The sequence below is a fragment of the Pisolithus orientalis genome (assembly GCF_024613125.1).
Source record: "Pisolithus orientalis strain OTSU chromosome Unknown F5J12scaffold_83, whole genome shotgun sequence".
NCBI classification, from domain to species: Eukaryota; Fungi; Basidiomycota; class Agaricomycetes; order Boletales; family Pisolithaceae; genus Pisolithus; species Pisolithus orientalis.
This window is the reverse complement of record NW_026260864.1, coordinates 38,819-61,616: the sequence shown is the minus strand read 5'-3', so window position 1 is coordinate 61,616 and position 22,798 is coordinate 38,819. Positions and strand designations below refer to the sequence as shown.

At 49.0% G+C, this 22,798-nt stretch overlaps 4 protein-coding genes across 4 annotated transcripts; 3 read left to right on the top strand and 1 right to left on the bottom strand.

Annotated features, from left to right (window-relative positions):
- Nucleotides 1–13,320: 13,320 nt before the first annotated feature.
- F5J12DRAFT_728429 (uncharacterized protein) lies at nucleotides 13,321–14,265 on the top strand (the record flags this gene model as incomplete). Its single annotated transcript, XM_051741882.1, has 3 exons — nucleotides 13,321–13,350; nucleotides 13,401–13,597; nucleotides 13,650–14,265. The coding sequence occupies 3 exons, from the start codon at nucleotides 13,321–13,323 to the stop codon at nucleotides 14,263–14,265; spliced, it is 843 nt and encodes a 280-aa protein (XP_051594659.1).
- A 300-nt stretch (nucleotides 14,266–14,565) lies between these two features.
- F5J12DRAFT_555154 (uncharacterized protein) lies at nucleotides 14,566–17,259 on the top strand. The gene is made up of 3 exons (XM_051740046.1): nucleotides 14,566–14,581; nucleotides 14,633–14,981; nucleotides 15,050–17,259. Exons 2-3 carry the CDS (start codon nucleotides 14,869–14,871, stop codon nucleotides 17,223–17,225), a joined length of 2,289 nt encoding a protein of 762 aa, XP_051594658.1. The 5' UTR covers nucleotides 14,566–14,581; nucleotides 14,633–14,868; the 3' UTR covers nucleotides 17,226–17,259.
- A 1,253-nt stretch (nucleotides 17,260–18,512) lies between these two features.
- F5J12DRAFT_728428 (uncharacterized protein) lies at nucleotides 18,513–18,674 on the bottom strand (the record flags this gene model as incomplete). Its single annotated transcript, XM_051741881.1, has 1 exon — nucleotides 18,513–18,674. A coding segment is annotated over one exon (162 nt), but the record flags the coding sequence as incomplete, so codon positions are not given.
- Nucleotides 18,675–19,666: 992 nt separating this feature from the next.
- F5J12DRAFT_866940 (uncharacterized protein) lies at nucleotides 19,667–20,449 on the top strand. Its single transcript, XM_051747058.1, has 5 exons — nucleotides 19,667–19,844; nucleotides 19,893–19,898; nucleotides 19,967–20,070; nucleotides 20,123–20,363; nucleotides 20,428–20,449. The coding sequence occupies exons 1-4, from the start codon at nucleotides 19,671–19,673 to the stop codon at nucleotides 20,220–20,222; spliced, it is 384 nt and encodes a 127-aa protein (XP_051594656.1). The 5' UTR covers nucleotides 19,667–19,670; the 3' UTR covers nucleotides 20,223–20,363; nucleotides 20,428–20,449.
- Nucleotides 20,450–22,798: the final 2,349 nt, after the last annotated feature.

Genomic DNA, 22,798 nt, shown 5'->3' with positions numbered 1-22,798 from the left:
CATCCTTCGCCAACCCCTGAGGCTCAAATTGGCAGTCTCGAATATGTAGGGTGTTCGCTAACTAACGTTGGTAGGGTTAAATTCAAGTCGCAGCGGGACCCTGCAGATCCAATTTGCGCCGGTCGGCATTTATGACGTGGAGCGCGACGGGCAATCCACGTTACATAGCCGCCTGGGTCGAGTCGACTTCGTAGATGGGATCAACTTGCCTACGGTGTTCCGTTTTGATATGTGAGGCGTGGTCAAGAACCGTCAGAGTTGCCCGACATCGCTTTCAACAAAAGGTTGGTACTATTGTACCCGAATTAGGTGCCGGCGACACGGAGTATGGCACTCAACTGCCCCTAGTCAGTCACTCCGTAACACTGGAATACTGCACCAATGCTAGGTGAGTGGTCTCGACACGGTGTACGCGTCCAGTGGAACAGATTGATTCTCTGTTGTTCCTCCGACAGGTGGAATGATCAATTGGGCGACGCGGGCTGATTCAGATGGTGACAGAACCTTACTTTGGCGGTTTGGGTAACCGTCTACAATATGAAAGTTGGGTACGAACGAACAGATGAACAAACACTCACCGCTGCGTAGTGGCAGCACCATCGAATCGGGCCCCGAATAGGCATTTGATAGTACATGGACACTATCTTTCACGCCGTCGGCTAAGCGAGGATGCGTCAATACGAGGTTTAATAGTGAGATACCCAAGAAGTAAGTGAGCTTGTATGGTACAACCAGTGTGAACATATGAGAGAGGGATGTCAAGAGTCCAAATAGGTGCTCAATCCATCACTGTCGGAAGATCCCATCCTTCTGAATCTAAAAACTGGGTCGTGAATATAGCACCGCCAGTAAGGTGTTTTCTGTACGAGAAGATGCCAGCATCCGCAGTTTTATGGAGGTTGAGCATGAGTCTGGACACCATCGTAATGGCGATACTGTCGACGTACAAAGAGGAACAATGTAAACAAAATGATCCTATGGGAAAGAACTGCGTACTGACCATATCGAAACTATGGTTAACCCGCCCCTCAAAAGTTCCTAACATTTTCTCGGTGAGACTCGGACATTGTCATAGTTGGGATTTAATAAAGGTTCGTACAGGCGCAACCTGTTAAACGCGTGAGCCACCCCGATTAATAGATACAGAATCGAGCATATATACAAAAAATGTTAGGATATTGGCGAGATTAACCATCGCCACGATCCTTTTTAAGTTTTATGCATTCGCTCAGCTACTGTGTGGTTACCCGCCTAAGGATCCAACAACTCACACGAAATAAATGGCACCTTTCCGGAAAGTATAATCTCAAAAATGTTGCTATGACACGAACCAATCAACGACTCACCATCACGAAGAAGGAGCATAACCAAGTTGGGTTTCGAGTGTGCTTTGGATCGCATACCGACCTTGAATGTCTTATACACTGTCAACACAAATATCAATGTGTCGAATATGCATAGCGCTTCCGGAGGTATAGCAAGATCTGTGGTGTGGACGTGTTAAGATCAAATATGTGAAGTGTTAGCTGAGTACGAAAACAACTTTTGGCACTCACGGATGGCGCTACATGATTGTAGAATATCCTGTTGTGAGCACGATTTGACTAGAAGAGAGAAGAAGAAAAGGCGAACGTGTTAGTGTTGTAGATCATCTGGCATCCAGGTAGGTTGGTTGCCGACGTTCCCTGCTGACGTGAAAGGGACCACTAAAGAGAAGTAGTGGGTGAAGGTGATAGATCGGAGAGCGCTGATGGGAAAACGCACAGCTACTGGGGATACCAGAGCGAGAGAGGTGAAGAGAAGAAACGCAAGGAGGCGTTTATTTCCACCGTATAGTGCGTATGTGCGAATAATGAAAAGTGCTGCCATAATGCCAAGTGAGTCTATTGGCATGGTCTTGTATGATGCAGCCACGTACTGCACACGATGGCTTGATTCATGAAGATCAATACTCGACGGTAGTGGGTGTACTGGATGCATCTACGCCGGAAAGCACAAGAATAGGAGGGGGGGGAGGCATAGATATGCGTCAGTCGAGTGTAGGTCACGTCGCAAAATATCGATCCGCACCTCTGAGGACGAAGAAACAGCGAAACATCCGATGAAGATAAGATATAAATGTGATCAGCTAGATAAGCCGCACCTCTGGTGACATAATGACAAATAGCATCACTGTTTGTGTGACTGCCAAGAAACACCCAAGATACCGGTTGATGAGGAATAAGATCGCGGATGTATGCCTTGGATGAGCCCATATATACGTGACCTCTTCCGCCAATGTAATGAGGTGGTCGTAGAGAAGGAAAGCTGTTTCGCCACACATACGGTTTTGTAAGTGCTGAAGACATCAAGAGGACGACGGCACCCTGGTACGCACTGAGGGCTGCCAAACCAATACTGCTGCGTATTATCCTATGGTTTTTTTGGGTATCCCAGTTGAGTTTCGTAGGTTGGGGGGACGTACGCTTGTTCCTCATAGCCAATGGACATGGTACTAGCAGCGCGGGATCGAGCAGCAGAGGTGGAGGCAGATACAGGGGTACATATATGTGGATTTCCCCGCAAACCTCTGACTGATAAATCAGGCTGTCTGGATATGACGGCACACGCCAGTATCTCCGAGTTTCGGACTGTCTCAGGCTGGTGCGCTTGAGTTGCGGTGCTCCGCGCACTTAGTCAGCGGGCTACCCGTGCATTTGCAGTGGCTGTGGGCACAGTGCCCTGCAAATTTTTCGGAAATAAACTGACTTCGTCCGATCGGGAAGGGTCCATGTCCAGGTACTGATGACATCGACCCAGCTTCCACATCAAGAACGAGTTCCGCTTTCCCACCCTTTTCTCAGGTTCGTCGATCTGGAAGTGTTGATAGCGCATGGTGCCTTAGCCTTTCTTCACCACGATCGTGATGACTGGTGCAGTATGGCAAACCTGAGGGTATCAAGGTGTTTTTTTGCACTGAATCGAACCGAACCAATTTGAACCGACTTCGATAGTCGGAGTGTACCGAAGTGAGTTCCAATTACATAATAAAACGCCGGCCAGGGCCCCGGCGGAGACGGAACTCTTCTGAACGACGTGAAATTTCGATCAAATCCGAGTCGCTGGCTAATCTGTGCGACCAAACCAAATGCTTATAATCATAGAGACAACTGCAAAGTCAGTTTATTCCGAAAAATTTGCAGGTGACTGTGCCCACAGCCACTGCAAATGCACGGGTAGCCTGCTGACTAAGCGGAGGGCGCACGTACACGTGGTGTATCTCACGATGATCGACCCTATTGAATTCGAATTTGACCTGCGAGGATAAGATGATATGGTATACCGGTGCGTACCTTCATCCATCCAGCCATTCTATCCATGTCCATATCCTTGCGTTTGTCCCACGGGCCACCACCCGCCCTCCGTCCCAAAGTGGACAGTAAAACCGTCTAAAATGACCCCGACTCTTATACCACTGCTATCTTTGTCAATGCAACACCTATCGCTCCATGCCCACTGGAAATTACGTTACAGAGCGAGAGCGCAGAAGTACTGGAGTTTTGCCAGACCATCTGTGCCCCGCAGGTCATAGATCTTTTCTTGAACCTTTCAGCGTGTACTGCCGTATTAAGAAGCGACAGTAACTTCGGCATCCAGATAGACGCTGATACAAGACAAATACCATGTATTGATCCCTGTATACCGGACTATTGGTGGGCTTATGAAACTTGATTTGGAAATGAGCAGCAAGCCGTCAACGTTTCAACTCTAACCTAAGATCGTAATAAATCGGAACTTGAGCGCTTGAGCCTTGCTGAGACTCAATATTGTGGCAATAGGGCAAAATATTGGTACGTGAATAAACTGTAGCACAAGTGGAGAATATAATATTTGTCCTACTATATAGCTGACTATGACCAGACTACGAGTAATTGCCAAGCCAAAAAAACCATAAGAAATATTCCTCGTTGGGACTAGGGTTGACAAATGACTGGAGACGCCCTTCAGAGGTGTGGACGCTAATAGTACTGACTCAGACGGCACCTGCTCAATTTGGAGCAGTCTGTTTATTATTTATTATTATTACTACTAGAGGATAGGGCCGTCGGGGACAGCAGGCACCTTGTTTACAGACACGCCATCAATTCCCATAATTTACAGCTAGCAATCAATATTTGTACCAGTCTAACATTTCCATTGCAGTGCTGTCGGAGGTCTCGCCCCTTTCTCGCTGTGTCAGTGTTGCCACCCATGCTCTAAATGCAGCCCATCTCCCATCCTCACCTCCACTCCATCACCTCATTATATGCTAACAAATCATCAACAATGTGGTATTATTCTTCAGAGGTTTTGGTGGGCATCTTCTAAATTTCCCCACTTCCAATGAAGCACTGATTGGAGAGATGATCCCTTCAGATAATGAGTGCATGCACAGGGATGTCAGTATCAGGAACTCACATGTTGTTGTTGAACATGAACAAATAGCCATCCAGAAAGGCAGGATATATGCTGCATATGTACCCACCCAGTAACCACATGTCATTGATGACCCACAAGCACTTGAGGATGTCAGTGGACTTCACAAGATCATAATGGAGATCAGACATTTGAAGTCATAGACAGCCACCATTGGTCAAATTGCAGGGCATACACCTGCAACTGTAAGGCAAATGATGATACTCTTCACATCTGCCAAACTTGAAACCACATGTGGTGTATTTCTACTCAGAGAATGTTAATGCGTGATGGAAATGAGAAAGATGTACCTTCACATTCTAGCTTCATGGACAAGTAACACATCTGGTGCAAGGGCATGTAAATATCTAGGTCTGAGGGTGTACAGTGATTGGTGATAGCTGATGCCATGCCCTCCATACCAAAGGCAATGCAAAAAGTGCAAGACAAGGTGGGTTCTGGGGGGCTTACACCCTTTAACACATACATGGTGTTGTTGTGCAGCTGGGGTGGGGATACAATTTGACTGTTGTGTGATTTCAATGAAAAGATATTCACTCAACATCTGGGTGAATATCTGCAACAAGAGGACCAAAGGCTTGTGGCTCTTGATCATAAGACAATGTTAGACTGGGAAAGAGCCAAAGTGACATAGATTGCACTTGCACCAAACTAGAGTACAAAGACACATGCCTTCAATTCACTGCCACCATCAATTGGTCTTTGTCCACATGTAAACCCTTGGGCTTGGAGTTCAAACAGATGAACAGGGACAGTCTGGGCATGCAATTGCACATGGGCACATGCCTTCAATTCGCTGCCACCATCAATTGATCTTTGTCTGCAAGTTAACCACCTTTGCATTTGAGCTCATTACAATCATACATAAATGCAAGTACATAAATGCATGCCAACAAATCTTCGCCCACGTGATTTGAATCAGACTTTGTAAAGGGGAATGTTTGCAGATGTCAAAAAATGAGTGACAAATTTCGAGGTGCAGTGACCTTGTAAACAAGGTGATTTGGGTAGGTCAAACATTTTAGTGTTTATTTATTGCCAAATCTCGAGAGCTCTACAGCTACGAAACCAGGTAGCATCGATCATGTACTACACATATACGTTACTTGGAATATAAAACGAACGAGGGACAATGCGTACTTACGGATTTGAATTGAGCATAGGATAAGATAGGGGGACTAAGAAAAACGTGACATGTGGGGGGAGGGGGAGGGGAATGTGTGCAAGTGGAGGTGTCGCGGGGATGTATGGATATGTGTATATGTGCTATGTAGGAACGGAGCGTAGGGGGGAAAGATGGCTGTGTGAAGAAGTGGCACAACGAGGATAGAGACATCGTCGAGAAAGAACCGAAACGACGAGGAATACAAAGGTATCGCAGAATCAACAAGGTCCCTGAGGCAAGAAAGAGATGAAAATGGTTTATAAAACGAACAGGCAGATGGGAAGGGACTAAGCTCCGTAGCATCAAGCGTTGCGGGGCGGGCCACAGGCCCGTCTGATGGGATCGTCCCTCTGTGTGACGACCGCGCCAGCGCGCAAACCTTCCGAATGGCCGAGACGCTCCTTGTCAGCTCTAACTCTGCGCTCGCGCTCTTCACGAGCTCGGCGCAGGGCCTCTCTTGCATCTGATTCCTGTTCGGGATCTGGCCGGTACTGGGAGGGTTCACGGGGAGGTTTTGAGAAAACAGGTTCACGATCCTCGTCGCTTGGTAAGACGATCTTGTTGTCCACCTTAGTTTCTTCCCCTCCCGATTGGGGACTGTCTCCATCACTATCAGACACGTGTGGTCTGACTCGCTTAACGCCTTCTGAAAACCCGATGCTATCACGACTGTTATCCCTAGTTTTGCGCTTTCCCCCTGAGAAAAACAGTCGTTTGGGAGGGCACACCTCTAGCGGCTCGTAATCAGGATGATCGATGGGTAGCCTCGATGCTGCCACCGCATCTGGTGAAACGCTATACAATGGGTTTGCCATTGTTGCCTTTTGGCCGCGACTGTGATGGGTGTGGATGATTAATGGACGATTGCATCGGAGTGAGCCAGCAACGAGACTTACAATACGTATGTGATGGTCGGCCTCTCCCCGTAAGATGATACGGGCGTAGGCTCCCCCTCCTTGCAAACAGGTTTCGGTAGGACTAGTTCGCGTGCCTCGTCGTCAGAACAATCCCATTCACTGGGGCCCTTCTTGTTTGGCACACCAGTGTCGTTGTTGAGGAAAGGATTATCAGGCGAGTCACGGGTAGGCAACTTCCTGGGCCATGTCTTCCTCGTTTTCCGGGTGGGTGTTTTAGCGAGGGTGGGCGGGGCGCGTAGGAAGAGTTTGCGAGGGGGTGTCGACGGAGCTGCTGTGGGTGGTTCAATGGAAGTTGCACGATTCGGCGGAACCCGAGGTTGACGGCGGGATGGAGGAGGGGATACGGGTCCTTTGAAGTTGTAGCGTAGAAGCGCAGGACGGGGAGAAGACTCGAGTGGTTCGCCCTGTTCTGACTCCTTTTTTGCCTTTTCGCCATCCTGACGCTTTCCTCCCATCCAAAATGCCGTCTCCTCTTCGTCATCGTCGTCATGACTAGAAAGAACGAGTGCCGTGCGCTTCACGGGGACGTCGAGTGGCTGACTGGCTTCATCGCCACTGCTTTTGCTCTTGACGCGGGTGATGCGTGTGGTGTAAGCGCTGTTATCACTTGATGCCCAGTCGCTGTTACTATCGCTCTCATCAGCGACATGTCTTGACGTGGGCGAGCGTATCTGCCCACGTGAGCGTTTGTGGCGAGTGCGTGGTGGGGTTGGAAGCGACGCGACAGACGCAGAACGTTTTAGGGAGCGTCGAGTTGGAAAATCCGAGATTGGGGGAAGTTGGACTGGCGACGAGTCGAGGACGGGCTGTTCCTGCGTCGACATCGCGTAAAAAGTATTTTAAAGTAAAAGAAATATAAAAACGGCTGGCAGAAGGGAGAGATAACACAAACACACTGCGGACCCAACCGTCGACTGAAACCAACCCACGAGGAGACAACAATGCCACTGTGTACAAACAGACACAAATAAACATGTGGGGTTAGGGTTAGTCCATTGTTGAACTTGCTCGTCCAGTCCCCATTGCTTTCGTATGACCACGCACTGCTGTGGTGACGGTGACAGCGCTGGGTCATGCGGAAACGACGACATTCATAATCAATGGTGTGATGATGAGAGCATGACAGGTCCAAGACGACTTGGGAGCCCGCCCGTGTCACCAGTACTCGACCTGGTCGCAACCCTCCTTACTCATCTTGTTCCGAGTCTTGCTCACGTTACCTCCCGAGCTTAGAAACAAGCTTAGAAACGTGCGACGTATCAGTCGTGTCGTGTTCCTTATCCACCCATTCTCCAGTGAGTTCATCATGATCCAATCATATGTGTTCGGCCGTTCCCACGCTAGTCTGACGCAGTTGTGATATAACCGCGCTCTCTTCTATCCCAGCCAGCGATTCCCCTGCTATCCCCGCGTAACTCTGTGTGTGCACTATTAGCATGACCGGAAGACTCGCTACTGGTATGTTGGACTCTCGTGTCCATCGCAAACGAACCACTAACGACAAAGATCTTATCTAATCAGAGTACGCTGCCTGGAAGAAACTCCAGCAAATATACGACGAGCAGCATGCCTCGCTCGTATTGAGGGACCTCTTCGCCCAGGACCCCTCCCGCTTCTCGCGGTTCTCCACGGAGTACACAGATTCTACCGATTCAAACACCACCCTCCTACTCGACTACTCCAAAAACATCATCACCCAACCCATCTTGGACACCCTCCTCTCCCTCGTTCGCGAAGCTGGTGTCGAACGGTACCGCGATGCCATGTTTTCCGGCGAACATATCAACAACTCCGAAGATCGTGCCGTGTTACATATCGCATTGCGCAACTTCGACGACTTCAAAATTCAAGAGGATGGCGTCAACCAGGTGGCAGATGTACTAAACCATATGAGGGTATTCTCAGATGCAGTCAGGGACGGCGTGTGGAAGGGATACACCGGAAAGACCATCGATACGATCGTCAATATTGGCATCGGCGGATCGGATCTTGGCCCTGTCATGGTCACCGAAGCATTGAAACCATACTCCAAACGTGACCTCACTGTCCGTTTCGTGTCCAACATCGACGGAACACACCTCGCCGAGACATTGCGACTCTGCGATCCGGAACGAACGCTGTTCATCATCGCTAGCAAGACCTTCACTACCCAGGAGACAATCACCAACGCCGAATCCGCTAAAGCATGGTTCTTGTCCACTGCCAAGGACCAAGCACACGTAGCGAAACATTTCGTTGCACTTAGCACCAACACCAAGGCTGTGACTGCGTTCGGTATCGACGAAGATAACATGTTCCAGTTCTGGGACTGGGTCGGCGGGCGCTACAGCTTGTGGAGCGCCATCGGTCTCTCTATCGCCCTCTACATTGGCTATGACAATTTCGAACAACTCCTCAGAGGTGCACACGGGATGGACAGGCACTTCAAGGAAACTCCTCTGGAGAACAACCTCCCCGTTATCCTCGCCGTTCTCGGAATCTGGTACAACGATTTCTACGGCGCCCAGACCCACGTCCTCCTCCCTTACGACCAGTACCTCCACAAGTTTGCCGATTACTTCCAACAAGGCGATATGGAGTCTAACGGTAAATCCGTCACTAAATCTGGCAAGCGGGTTGATTATCAGACCGGAGTACGCACTTATTCCTCATTTTCTTCGTGTTCGGCTCACAGCTTACGCCCCCTTCCGTCTCTCTGATAGCCTATCATCTGGGGTGCGGCGGGTACGAACGGCCAACACTCGTTCTACCAACTCCTACATCAAGGAACAAAACTCGTCCCTGCGGACTTCCTTGCTCCCTGCACGTCCCACAACCCTATCGACCATTCCAAACACCACCGCATCCTCCTTTCCAACTTTTTCGCGCAACCCGAGGCACTGGCTTTTGGTAAAACCGAAGAAGAGGTTCGTAAAGAGCTCGGCCCCAATGCGAGGGAGGAGGTCGTGAAGAGTAAAGTGTTCGAAGGGAACCGTCCGAGTAACAGTATTTTGTTCCCGTTGTTGACGCCGAGAACGCTCGGCGCGTTGATTGCGCTGTACGAACATAAGATCTTCACGCAGGGCGTTATCTGGGGTATCAACTCCTTCGGTGCGTATCGCGTGTCTGTCGTCGTTAGTCGCTGACCGATCGGCATCACCATTACTCAGATCAAATGGGTGTTGAGCTTGGCAAAGTCCTCGCGAAGAACATCTTGGCGCAGTTGAATGCGCCACAGGATGTCAAAGGCCACGATAGTTCGGTGCGTCCTGTCACCCTCTTCTTCTCGATGGATGTTTGACGTGTGTTGCATAGACCACGGGTCTCATCCATTACTATCAGAAACACAGGAAGGAGTGAATATGAGCGCGTCTCCGAGCAAGCGGTATCAAAACAAATTATTCGTTGTACTATGAGCTTAGACTGTAGACTTTTGGCAAACTTGTTCCCCAACCACACTTTTGGTACTTATTCAAGATGTTTATGACGTTTCACGATGATCGAGCGGGCGTGTGAGTTTGGCATGGACGAAAGCCTTGAATGCAATAATCTGAATCCAGCTCGCGCGTTACAGTAAGGTACTCGCAGAGATGGAAAAAAACGTGTCCAATGGGTTCAAGCAAGGCCATTCAATCGAATGTAAGAAGCCGGCCAAGTTCTTGAGAAACAAATATGTGGACGGATGCTGAAGTTCAGCGGATGACAAAGGAACGTCACATGCAGGAAACTCGCTAGAATCCCATATGCGAGTGCGAAGTACGCGTGCAGCGCGAGGGAAGGGTGGATGAAGGTTGCGAGTTGGATGGAAAGTGTCTTGAGTTCTTCGTTTAATTGCGGGCTGCCCACGAGAGAAGGGGGTACACGGTGCCTTCATCAGCAAATTCACACTGTAAAAAGTAAAATCAATAAAAATAAATGTCCAAATCACTTCTGTTAAGTGTCGGAACAGCTGAAGATCAGTGTCAGTCATTGAATTTCAGCGTCATAATGTGACGCTGAAGTGCCCATCCGGTCTAGTAAAAAATAGTGTCTTCGTCACCGAAAAAAAAACGTCGTAAGTACTGAATAACACTGCCTTGTAGCTGTTTTTCCACGTCGCGACACCGTAATAAGTTCATGCGAGCGCTCATTTTCCGCTTCGATAGCACGGGTTTTCATGCTTGCTTACATACGTCCCACTTGTCATGGAAATAACCAGGCAAATCACAAAATTGCGATTTCAAACGCTACCTGAGGTTACAGAGACACCCACAGCACAGTCGTATAACAGGGTATTCCACGAAAGCGTCAGTAATCCGTCACAAGTCCAGCAGGAGCTAACAAGACCGAGCAACACAGTAGTGATAGAAATGAAAACGGTCCGGCAAAAGCGATCGAATTCGAGGAGGAGCAGCCGGCAGTGCAACGACAGCCAAACGAGAGCGGTTGAGTAGCAGCGATTGAAAATGTGTGAGGGAGGAGGATTTGGATGTGGACCTAATGTTTTGATTGTGCACTTCGGGGTGTACATCGAGCCTGTGTCTGAATTATGTCAGGATCGACCTTGTTAGCAAGCCAACCAAGAGATAAGAAAGTGGGTTTACCACCACTGTGGCGTCCCCAGCCTGAGGATCCTGTTCAACTGTCTTGGGGGCCTTCTTACTTCGCCAGCCATGAGGCTTTTTCCCCAGTACTTGAGAATGACTCATAGTTGTGTTTATGCAAGCACCACTGGTGTTATGCCTGAGCACGGTGACTTCTTCAAATGGAATAGGCATGAAGCGCACGAGGTGGGAGTCTACGGGCCAAACTTGTTGTAACCCCTATGGCTGAGTTACTGCAAGAATCCGACAGAGGTTCTGTCTACTGGCAAGTCCCTAAGGTTGTTCACATGGAGAGAGAACGAGGATTAAAGCAGAGGGATGAAGCTCAGTTGCAAGCTATCAAAAAACTGCAGATACAGGACAAAGTACATAGGATTATATACTCCTAAGTATGAGTACCATACCAGTCACACGTGACACGTCACGATGTGTATCTACAGTAATCAACAAGTTCATCAATGAAATAGAAAAGAGTCATACAGTGTCAAAGATGGGGATAGGCAAGGGAATGAAGGCTATACCAGCTGCACCATCAATGTGCAGCAAGGAGCCTGACACCGGATGTCAAAGGCCACGATAGTTCGGTGCGTCCTGTCACCCTCTTCTTCTCGATGGATGTTTGACGTGTGTGTTGCATAGACCACGGGTCTCATCCATTACTATCAGAAACACAGGAAGGAGTGAATATAAGCGCGTCTCCGAGCAAGCGGTATCAAAACAAATTATTCGTTGTACTATGAGCTTAGACTGTAGACTTTCGGCAAACCTGTTCCCCAGCACCTTTGTACTTATTCGAGATGGTTACGACGTTTCACGATGATCCAGCCTAGGATGAAGGAAAGCCTCAAATGCAAGATTCTAGATCCAACTTTGTGCGGCTTACAGTAATGGATGGGGAAGCAAAAACAAATATGGAGACGAACGCTCGCGCTTGGCGGATGCGCAAAGGAACATCACATGCGAGAAAGTCACTAGAATCCGACATGTGCGCAGTGCGCGAGGAGAGGGAGGATGAGGGTTGCGAGTTACTGTATTTACATGAAAGGTGTCTTGGGTTCTCCGAAGGGGGGTACATGGTGCCTTTATGTGCCTCCGATGGGCATGAAGAGAGCTGTTTGAACAAGGCAGGAACCTCCGTGTGGTGTGCGAGAGCGTCACGGCTACGACAGTGATTTGACGAGGTAAGAACGCCTAAGTGTGGTACAACGTGAGCTCGTGGTGCATCGAGTGATGCAGCTACAGCGAATGACATTGCTAACGGTAGTACCGTGGCCGCATCTTCCGCCTGTTAGAATAAGTCCTTGATCTCCAGTCGAGTCTTGGAGGTTTTCGGAGGGAGTGTAAGGATTGCAGACGGCTCTATGTTGTATGCCGGAAGGAGGGAACCGAAGCTAGTGCCGAAGTGTCCCTTTACAATGTGTGCACGTGAGAAATTCATGATTCGTCCAACCTTGCCATAACCAATAGTGGCTGTTAGAAAATCTCTCACACCCTGTACTCTGTGGCCCGTTCCGAATGGATATGGATTATAAGGGAGTGGGCTATATCTGCCCCACGAAGCTCGTGTTCAGCCTGTTTCAACCACGCCTGCCAGCGCGTGCCATGTACACGCCGCCCGTTGCCTAACAGCCTGGACTAGCAGACCCAAGATTAGCGCTTTGGCTCTCGATCCCAGGAATATGGATCCGTCCTCATGTTGAATGCATGTCGTGCCTCGTTGTCGTGCTTTATTAAATGCGACGTCAAGTACTTAAGGCGTGTTCCATGCCAAATCCCCTCCTTGCAGCGCGCTCCCCTATTTCCCATTTTCTTGATGTCGCTGTCCAAGGTAAGTCTAGAAGTCTTGCATCCACTCTCTTGGATAACAGGGGAATTAGACTCCTTCCCTGTCTCGTTCTCCACTAAGGAATACCGACGACTCTTCCTCCTCATCTACCCCGCTTGTGGCTCCTGGGGACATCCACTATATCTCAAGTCCTTTAAATGACATACCTGAATGGAATGTTCGCGATACACCACCGAGGGGTAACCAGGATGTCCAAGCCTGGGTAGACAGCATCGCCGCCCTCGGATGCCGGTTCAGTGATAGTGCGAGTGATCTAACTGCAATTCCGACGTCTCCGCTCGGGGAAATTGCGATTGATGAGAATGATATCATTATCGCGTGCGTCGGCACTACTCCCTATATCGATCTTTAATGCTAATGCTCGATGCCAGTGTCATGGGTCCTACTGGCGCTGGGAAGAGCACTGTGAGTATTCCACGCGTGCCCACAGGCTCACTCAAATTGAACGAACCCAGTTTGTCGATTGTGCGGTGGGAAGACCCACTGTGAATGCCGGTCATGATTTGATGTATATGAAGGGAATTCGCCCGGTTCGATATCCTCATTCCGATGGCATCCGCAACATTGTTTTAGTTGATACTCCTGGGTTCGACGATACGTTCATGACAGATGCCCAGATTCTTAGGCAAATTGCGCATTGGTTGAATGCAACGTAAGCCAGCCAACTTGATTTTTGCGCAGTCTCAGTTCTGACAACGTTTCAGCTACAAAAAGAACATCAAGTTGAGCGGCGTGTTGTATTTGCACCGAATTTCAGACAATAGGGTTTCAGGGACACCGTTAAGGAACTACAATATGTTCAGGGAACTATGTGGAAAGGAGAACTTCAAGAATGTCGTCCTCGTTACTACGATGTGGGATGAAGTAACTGAAGAGGTTGGCTCAGCACGCGAAAACGAACTGCAGTCCGACTTCTGGCGGTCCATGATCAACTTGGGATCAACCATTCACCGCTTCGACGGGACTACGGAATCTGCCTGGGAAATTATTAGCTGCCTTTCCGTGGCGCCACCCGTTGAGCGCCGTCCGCTTCAAATGCAGCGAGAAATGGTTGATGGACCCGTGCCGCTTCACAGGAGAAGAGCTGTGACGGCGATTTGTACCGGCCTCACATCGAATATCGGGGGGATTTTCAAGCAGTTCACAAATCATGCAAGGAGGTCTGGCCCAATCCCACAGGATAGCGAGCGTTTTCTTCGAGGATCTCCGTTGCTTTCGACCATTACCTCTGATACTAGTTGTGGGTCTGTCGGGACGGAAATGGTATTTCCATCTCAGATTACAGAGAATGATTTTGTAATCTTGTATGTGGCAGCATGATCCCTCTGAACGCTGGGCTGAACTTTGGTTGGCAGTGTGGTCGGACCAGCTGGAGCTGGCAAGAGTTGGGTATGGTTAGGCACATATATATGCAGACTCTCCTAACCGATTGCCAGTTCGCCATGCAGTTGGTTAACAAACACGATATCCAAGTCGCAAAGATGGTTCAACATCCTCGTGCAAAGAACGTTAAAGCATTCAAGTACAATCTTATGGACGGTGCAGTCAATATCGTAGTTGTAGATACCCCATGGTTCTATACCAACGACGAAGCTTTCGATATTGAGGATGCGGTGACTGATTGGTTAAGATCGAAGTAAGTGCGACGGATGCCCTTTCGTGATAACGTCTTACTTAATGGTAATAGCTTTACCGAAAAATGTCATTCAGGAATTCTCTTTCTCCATTCGCTCCACTCGGATCCGAAAGATGACGACATGTCGATGGCGCGGCATCTCCATAAGTTTGCGAAGTGGTTTCCCGGCAAGTTCACGGTCCCCTCTCGGGTTCTTGTCGTGCCGACCAGGATCCCGGCGTATATTCTTTCCGAGGACAGGCTTAGCCAACGGTTGTTGCAACTCGAAAACTTAGCGGGAGTGTTGAATGACAATGGTAACAGATGGCACGTGTCACTGCTCCCTGCGACCTTTGAAGGAAGACCAGAAACAGCATGGAATGCGGTACTGTTGCTTCTCAAGGATACACTTGAGACGCAGGTACGTTACTTTTCATCGCATCAGTATATCTGATAGACAGTTGTAATCCCATTTTTTCCATTTTTTAGACATGACTTCTCCCTGTCGAGATCTACATTGAAACGTATGCCTCCGAGACTCCCAGATGGCTGTTTAGTTCTCCAAAGTCTTGCCGATTTTCTTCTGAAGGAGTTCAGGGATGAAGGAAGAGACGGTGGTTTGGACACGATAATCGCCCTCGCGCGAACTGCAGTGGAGTTCGCTCCACCGGGACACCCACGACTCCATACAGCTCTTATTAACCTTATTGACCTCCTCTCTGAACGATGCAAGAAGGTAGACACAAAAGTGGATCTGGATGAGATGATTACTCTGAGGCGAGCTGCGTTGGAATCTGTGCCCCAAAACCACCCAAGAAGACGAACGATTCTTCTTGAACTCGACGATTGCCTTTATGAACGCTTCAAGAAGGGGGATGACATGGCGGATCTTGAGGCAATTGTATCTCTTCGTTGGGCTATGTTGGAATGTACTCCCCAACCGGACCAATGCAGAACTGTTCTCAATCTCGCTAATTCTCTTCTCGAAAGATTCGAGAAACTGGGCTTGGCCACCGACGTAAAGGAAGCAATCAACCTTGGACGTACTGCTTTGGAACTTTGCCCTCTGGGACATCCCGACCGTACATTGTCTCAGGACTGCCTTGCGAATTATTTGGATGCGAAGAGTAGAAAACAGGGTGCCCAAGCCCGAGCTCGCATAGCGGGAGCGAGGGGCGATCCCTCTAGTTCCGCCGACATCTGGCTAACGATCAAGAAGATTGTTTTCGAAACAGTCGAAAAAATTCCATTACGGCTGTTGCATACATCGACTGGCGTTCTATGCAATCGGGATGCCCTGCTATCCCTCTTCGAGGGTAGCCTTGAATATGGCCAGCTACCTTCGTCGATGACCGCATGTGACGGCCAGCGACAAGAAGCCCTAATCCGTGAAACAGTCACTAGGTTCTTTAAATTCGCCACATTATCTCACAGATGGGGAAGTGCGGAGCCGATACTGCGTGATGTTGAGGGTAAAAGTATCTATGATTTGGACGGTGGAGACGGTTTGGAAAAGCTTCAACGGTTTTGTGCTCTCGCTCTCAGACGTGGCTTCTTGTGGGCATGGAGCGATACATGTTGCATTGACAAAGACAGCAGCGCTGAATTGCAAGAGGCGATTGGGTCTATGTTTTTTTGGTATCGCTCGTCGTCACTGACGCTTGTGCACCTCTGCGACGTCTGCAACACCGATTTCCTTGCCAATAGTGTCTGGTTCAAACGAGGCTGGACGCTCCAAGAATTGTTGGCTTCACGTGCTGTCTTGTTCTATACGCAGGACTGGTCACTCTATATGAACCGTGAATCCGCAAATCACAAAACAGACCCCGCCTTGCTCGAAGAGGTCGAGAAGGCAACCGGAATAGAAAAACAGCATCTCATTGACTTTTATCCAGGCCTGGACAATGCGCGATCTAGACTGCACTGGGCATCAGTCCGTAGTACCACTCGGCCGGAAGATATTGCCTATTCACTTTTTGGAATCTTCAAAATTCACTTACCAGTCCTCTATGGTGAATCTGTGGAGAATGCGCTCGGACGTCTCCTGGCAGAGATCATTTCACGTTCTGGAGACATTTCGGTTCTGGACTGGGCTGGGGAGGCATCATCGTTCAATAGCTGCTTCCCTGCCAATCTCGTACCGTATCAGACGGTGCCTGACATCCAGTTGACCCCCAGTAACCCTGCCAAACATGATGATCTGGATCCTGAAAAGGCACAGAAATTGTACAATAACCTTGCAAGATTACCACGGGCCGGATTTGTTAACAGCAAGCTTGTGTTGCCCTGCACCGTCCACCCGGCCACTGTAGTCAAACTACAAGGGACCTCGACTAGACCCTCCGACCGCTATACGTACACGATTCATGCGTCGCGCCTTACTCCCCTCGAGCTCGCGCTGTCAGCCAACCTCGACGAGGGTGCCGGTAGATATGTTCTTGTTCGTCCGTGGCATCCAAAAGCACTCCCGACGCAAAGCGGCGGCGATGATGACGCTATGTGGGAGCTGTTGGAACAGCTGAAGCAACCATTCAACACACTTCTACTTGAGAAGTCGCGTCACAATGAGTACAGGAGAATCGCAAGCGACTGTATGATTACTGCTTACCCTCAGGATCTGACCAGTGTCTTAGATAGTCAAGTGCTGATACCCGAGATCGTGTAGGAAGTCTTTCTTACCGAAAGTGACCTGCGTCACCGGGTGCCACTTCATGTTTTGTCCTAGCATGCGTTTTATTTTATACCTGTGTACGGAGGGTATTGTAGGTACACGGGCACGCAAAGCATGTCGGACCCCCTGTCTTTGTCTGAAACGTTCGCAAGGAGTTTGCAAGTGCGAGCAACCAATATTCATTTCGTTGCGACGTCGAAGGCTATCCGATGTGCAAATCAAGCCAGAATTGAATGGGGAAACAGCATCGAAGACGGGTTATAGCTAATTGTACGAACGAACATTACAAAAAGACTTGTGATTGTGACTAGGCGAATGACATTGCTCTGTCCTCGAACTTCCCTCTAGTCACCTGGCACCGTTTTAAACGTTATTAAGAAAAAAAGGGGTCACCTTACCGATACAATATCTAACAACTTGTTCCGGCGAAACTGATTACACACCAACATCTCACACCCAACATACCTCTAGCTCCCAAAATCGATCGAGGGAGAAAAGTGAGAGAAGGGAGGAGAGGACATCGCAAAGGACCATTATTGGGGAAAGAGAATACACAATAGTCAGCAGTATTCCCCGCCTGCACAAACAACACACTCACAAAAAAATACAGCGGCAACGCACGATGACAATGCTCACACCTCCCTCCTCTCTGACGAAACTTGCATGTTGATAGTGGTGATCCGCAGAGACATTCGGCCACTTCGTAAATCATGCGTTGGCGACCGGTACCATTTCGAGTGCCGACGTTCCGAGATGGGGACGGACCTGTGCCCATAGTTCTAATATTAGTTAAAATGCAGGTTTGCGAGGTAAGGCAGGACTGGGTCACAGCGAAGTAATTGTCGAAGTCAAAGATGCAGGTTTTGAATATCGTGCAGGGCGAGAGCACAAGTGCGTATTCGTCGCTCTGAGCTGATTGAGCTGGACTGCCTGAGTAAGTGATCGTCCATGAGATTGGTGTTGAATTGGTGTTGCCGAAGACTGGGCAGCGGCGAGACGCCGAACCCGAGTTCGGATACGGCACACGGTTGTATCAACAGCTGGGAAGTCAGTTGTGCGAGCTCTCGGCCGAACCGGCGGTGCAGACAGAACTGGACATGGTGTTCTGGAGTCCGAAAGAGGAACTGTTGGGTGGACCGATGTAGCAACAGGAGCTCGGAAAGCTGGCACGGCATAATCATAATGAGCCCTTGGTTAAATAATATGTGCAGGCTGAGATCTGGGTTGAATGACTTGAACGTTTCGAGGCCTCAACTGAACGCGAGCAAGGGATGGTGGTGCTCACCCCTGCCGAGTTGCGACTCTCTGTTCCGCCACAGCAAACAGTCGGCACTCATCCCACTGAGGGCACCTACACACCTTCCATGGCGCCCCATACAAATAACAAAACTCTGTCCTGCACCGACACGTCATATGATAATACCCCATGTTCAGGTCAATAAGCTACGGGTAGCCTAGGCACCGCGCCCAGCCTTCTGTAGGTCCGGGGTTAAGGACATGCTTGCCACTTTATTCTTGCCAACAAGTATCCATCCATCCGTCGTGTCGTCCTCGACAATTTGCGGACGTTCGAGTTCTGCATTTGGGTGTGGAATAGTCGCAGACTGTCTTCCCGAATATGGTTTCGGTTAGAAAACCTAGAAAACAGTTACATGTTTGTCGAGCACAGTACACTCGGTTGAGAAGTTCCGAATTCCCTGCTCTTCTCTTGGAATTGGGTCACAAGATCAAGCGGGAGGTGAGGTTGGACTTCGGGGAATGGGATATTTTGCCTGCAGCAGGGATACAGACTCGTCACGCGTAGCGGATTGAAAGAGGTCGCAATGCATGGGATATCGTAGTGCATAATGCCTGCAAGGTGCTCGGATCTCGAATTCTGTGGGATCACACAGATATGACCCGTTGGTCTATGGAGCCGATTTCGGTGTCAGTGAGAGTGCGTATGACTCCAGCGAATATGTCTGACTGCGCAGGTGTTGTGGCCCCTGGTGGTGGGTCCTGCTGGGTATGGGTTACAGGTAATACCAGGTGGCGTCGTCCGCGCCCGAGAACGAGAGGGACAAGGCAGTGTGCAGGCCGAATGTGAGTGTTTTCTGTTACACTTCGGCTGGAGTACTAACGAACTGACTCTTCTACGACAACTCGGAATGTAATATTCTGCTGTACCTTGTTTATTGCTGTCAGATATCCCAGTTTCTTTGCTCTTGATAGGATGGAAGGCTGCGAATGGAAGACGTGGAACGGGTAGCATTCTCCCCGCTTGGTTGGGCCTCCGCGGATATCTTTACGACTGCAATATACGCTCGGAATAGATATGTAGACTAATCCGACTCTATCAAATCAGAAGACTAAGATGTCCGTCAGGCTTACGTTCGTTCTTTATCCCTTCGCTAGCAAGCACAGTGCTATCTCCATCTCCCTATCGTCGTATCCTCGAATATGAATCGGGATGGACAAGTACTTCAAAGAAACTCTTCTGGAGAACAATCTCCCCGTTATCCTCGCTGTCCTCAGTATCTGGTACAACGACTTCTACGGCGCTCAGATTCATGTCCCCCCTTACGACCAGGACCTGCACAAGTTCACCGATTACTTCCAACAAGGCGATATGGAGTCCAACAATAAATCGGTCACCAAGTCCGGCAAGCGGTCGATTGTCAGACTGGAGTATGTACTTATTCTTCATTTTCTTCGTGCTTGGCTCACAGCTGACGCCCCTCCCGTCTCGTTCATAGCTTATCATTAGGGGTGCGGCGGGTACGAACGGCCAACACCCGTTCTACCAACTCCTATATCAAGGAACAAAACTCGTCCCTGCAGACTTCCTTGCTCCCTGCGCGTTCCACAACCCTATTGACCATTCCAAACACCACCGTACCCTGCTCTCCAAGCTCTCCAACTATTTCGCGCAACTCGAGGCGCTGGCGTTTGGCAAGACCAAAGAAGAGGTTCGTAAAGAGCTCGGCCCCAATGCGAGGGAGGAGGTCGTGAAGAGTAAAGTGTTCGAGAGGAACCATCCGAGCAACAGTATTTTGTTCCCGTTGTTGACGCCGAGAACGCTCGGCGCGTTGATTGTGCTGTGCGAACATAAGATCTTCACGCAGGGCGTTATCTGGGGTATCAACTCCTTCGGTGCGTATCTCGTGTCTGTCGTTGATGATGTTGGTGTCTGACCGATCGGTATCACCACTACCAGATCAAATGGGTGTTGAACTTGGCAAGGTCCTCGCGAAGAACATCTTAGCGCAGTTGAATGCGCCACATGATGTCAAAGGCCACGATAGTTCTGTGCGTCCTGCCATCCTCTTCTTCTCGATAGATGTTTGACGCGGGCGTCGGATGAACCACGGATCTCATCCATTACTATCAGAAACACAGGAAGGAGTGAATATGAGCGCGTCTCCGAGCGAGCGGTATCAAAATAAATTACTCGTTGTACTATGAGCTTAGACTGTGGACTTTTGGCAAACCTGTTCCCAGCCACACCTGTGGTACTTATTCAAGATGGTTATGACATTTCACGATGATTGAGCTGGCGAGCATGTGCGTGTGAATTTGGGACGAACGAAAGCCTCGAGTTCAAGAATCTGGATCTAGCCTCGTGCGGTTTACAGTAATGGGTTCAAGCAGGGCCGTTCAATCGACTATGAGGAGGCGGCCAAGTTCTTGAGAAACAGACGGATGCTCACGTTCAGCGGGTGGCAAAGGAACATCACATGCGGGAAACTCGCTGGAATCCAACACGCGAGTGCGAGGGGAGAGAGGTTGAGGGATGCGAGTCGGATGAAAAGTGTCCTAAGTTCTTCGTTTAGTTATGCATTACCCACGAGAAAAGGGATACATTATCGGGTCAAATACCACTCCGAAGAAGGATATATGCCTCCAACGGACATGAAGATACCTATGCTCCCCTCTAACATGCTATGGATTCCGGACTTCCAGTTGTAAGGATATACGCCTGGAAAGGGTACGTACGTATGTTACGTCCCATACGCTCGTGGTTTTGGGAGTTATTTTGAGAGTCCAGACAGGAATTTCCGTGCAATGTGCGAGAGCGCCACAGCTACGACAGTGATTTTCATGGATAGTTGACAACATAAGCTTGGTGCAGCGTGAGCTAGCGATGCATCGAGTTATGGGAAGCCGGACAATCGCGCTTCCGTACGGCCGAAAGTTGGAACTTTTTCCGGCGGTCACGTGGACGTGCAGCACGTATCTTCGAAGTTGGGAAGTATCGTCGGTTAGGAGGACACCGGACACTGCAGTCATGCAGTTCGTTCGGCCGTAGGTCACGCGGTCACACATTCATGCAGTCCGAAGGTCGTGCAGTTCGTTCGGTCGTAGGTTATGCAGTCATACATTCATGCAGTTTGTTCGGTCGTAGGTCACGTGGTCATCACCTTGTTTACAAGGTCACTGCACCCTGAAAATTGAGATGCTTTTTTCAACATCCCAGGCTATAGTGTCATTTTGATGCATCAAAGTGTGATAATTGTAGCATTACTGTGATGCAAGACTGCCTAACTCCCTTATACCAGTAGTGATGTGTCAGTATACTAGTAGTGCAGATCTGAGATCTGCCCACCCCCTCCCCTTGGGAGTTTCTCCCCACAAATCCCCACTCCTCCACATTTTATGTAATTACATAAGCATAAAAAAGCGCAGCCACTAATACTCCCAAAACATGTCCTCATTTGGCATGTGCCTGATATCCAACATTCCCACACACTGCCCTCATTGCCCCCAGCCTCCCTTCCTTCCTGGGCTCTGTCCCTGCCCTGTGGGCATTGTATATGATAGTTAGATGTACTATAAGTGTATTAGACCATAAATGAACGCTTTTCTGCCCATCCTAATGGGCCTAAATGATTGCAAAGTGGGATAGAGGGAAAAACAGAAAAAGCGAACACTTTGTTGATATATTGGACATATATATCTATTTATTGTGTCCCCTTGAAGGGGCCATGTGTCCCTACAACATATCAAAAGTTGATAGGTTGGGATGTCCCAGGAGGTCCTATCATATGAACAAAATCTCAGCACTACCATCTATTGGATACCACACATGGTGTGGGGTGTGCTATTTCATCTTTTTGATATGTTTTGAAAGTCTCCACAATTTTTTGCACCTTTTCCCATGCTCTCTGGAGGATTGTTTCAGTTCCCCAGTGCTCTCCCCTGAATGTATGCACTTGGGAATATTGTGGTGACTGCCAATAAGTATTCCAGTGCTGCCTAGATAGTCAGAATAGCAGTAAACAGCCTAAAACCTGATGAAACCCCTACATACCAGCAGGAAGAGATCATGGCACAACACCTCAAGGTTTCTGCCCCACATAATGAGCTGTTGATATGTTGTAGGTACAGAGCCATCCTCCAAGCTGATTCCTTTTTAAGTGCCCATGTCAAATATATCAAAAATGCAAGCACTTTTTTTGTCTTAGCCCCTAAGATACTTTCCAGTTTTTCAGAGCCTTTCAGACACTGCATGGATGATCAAATTACATGTGAATACACTTATTATGACCACTACACCATGTCAGGTTACATTACCAGTGCCAAAAAGC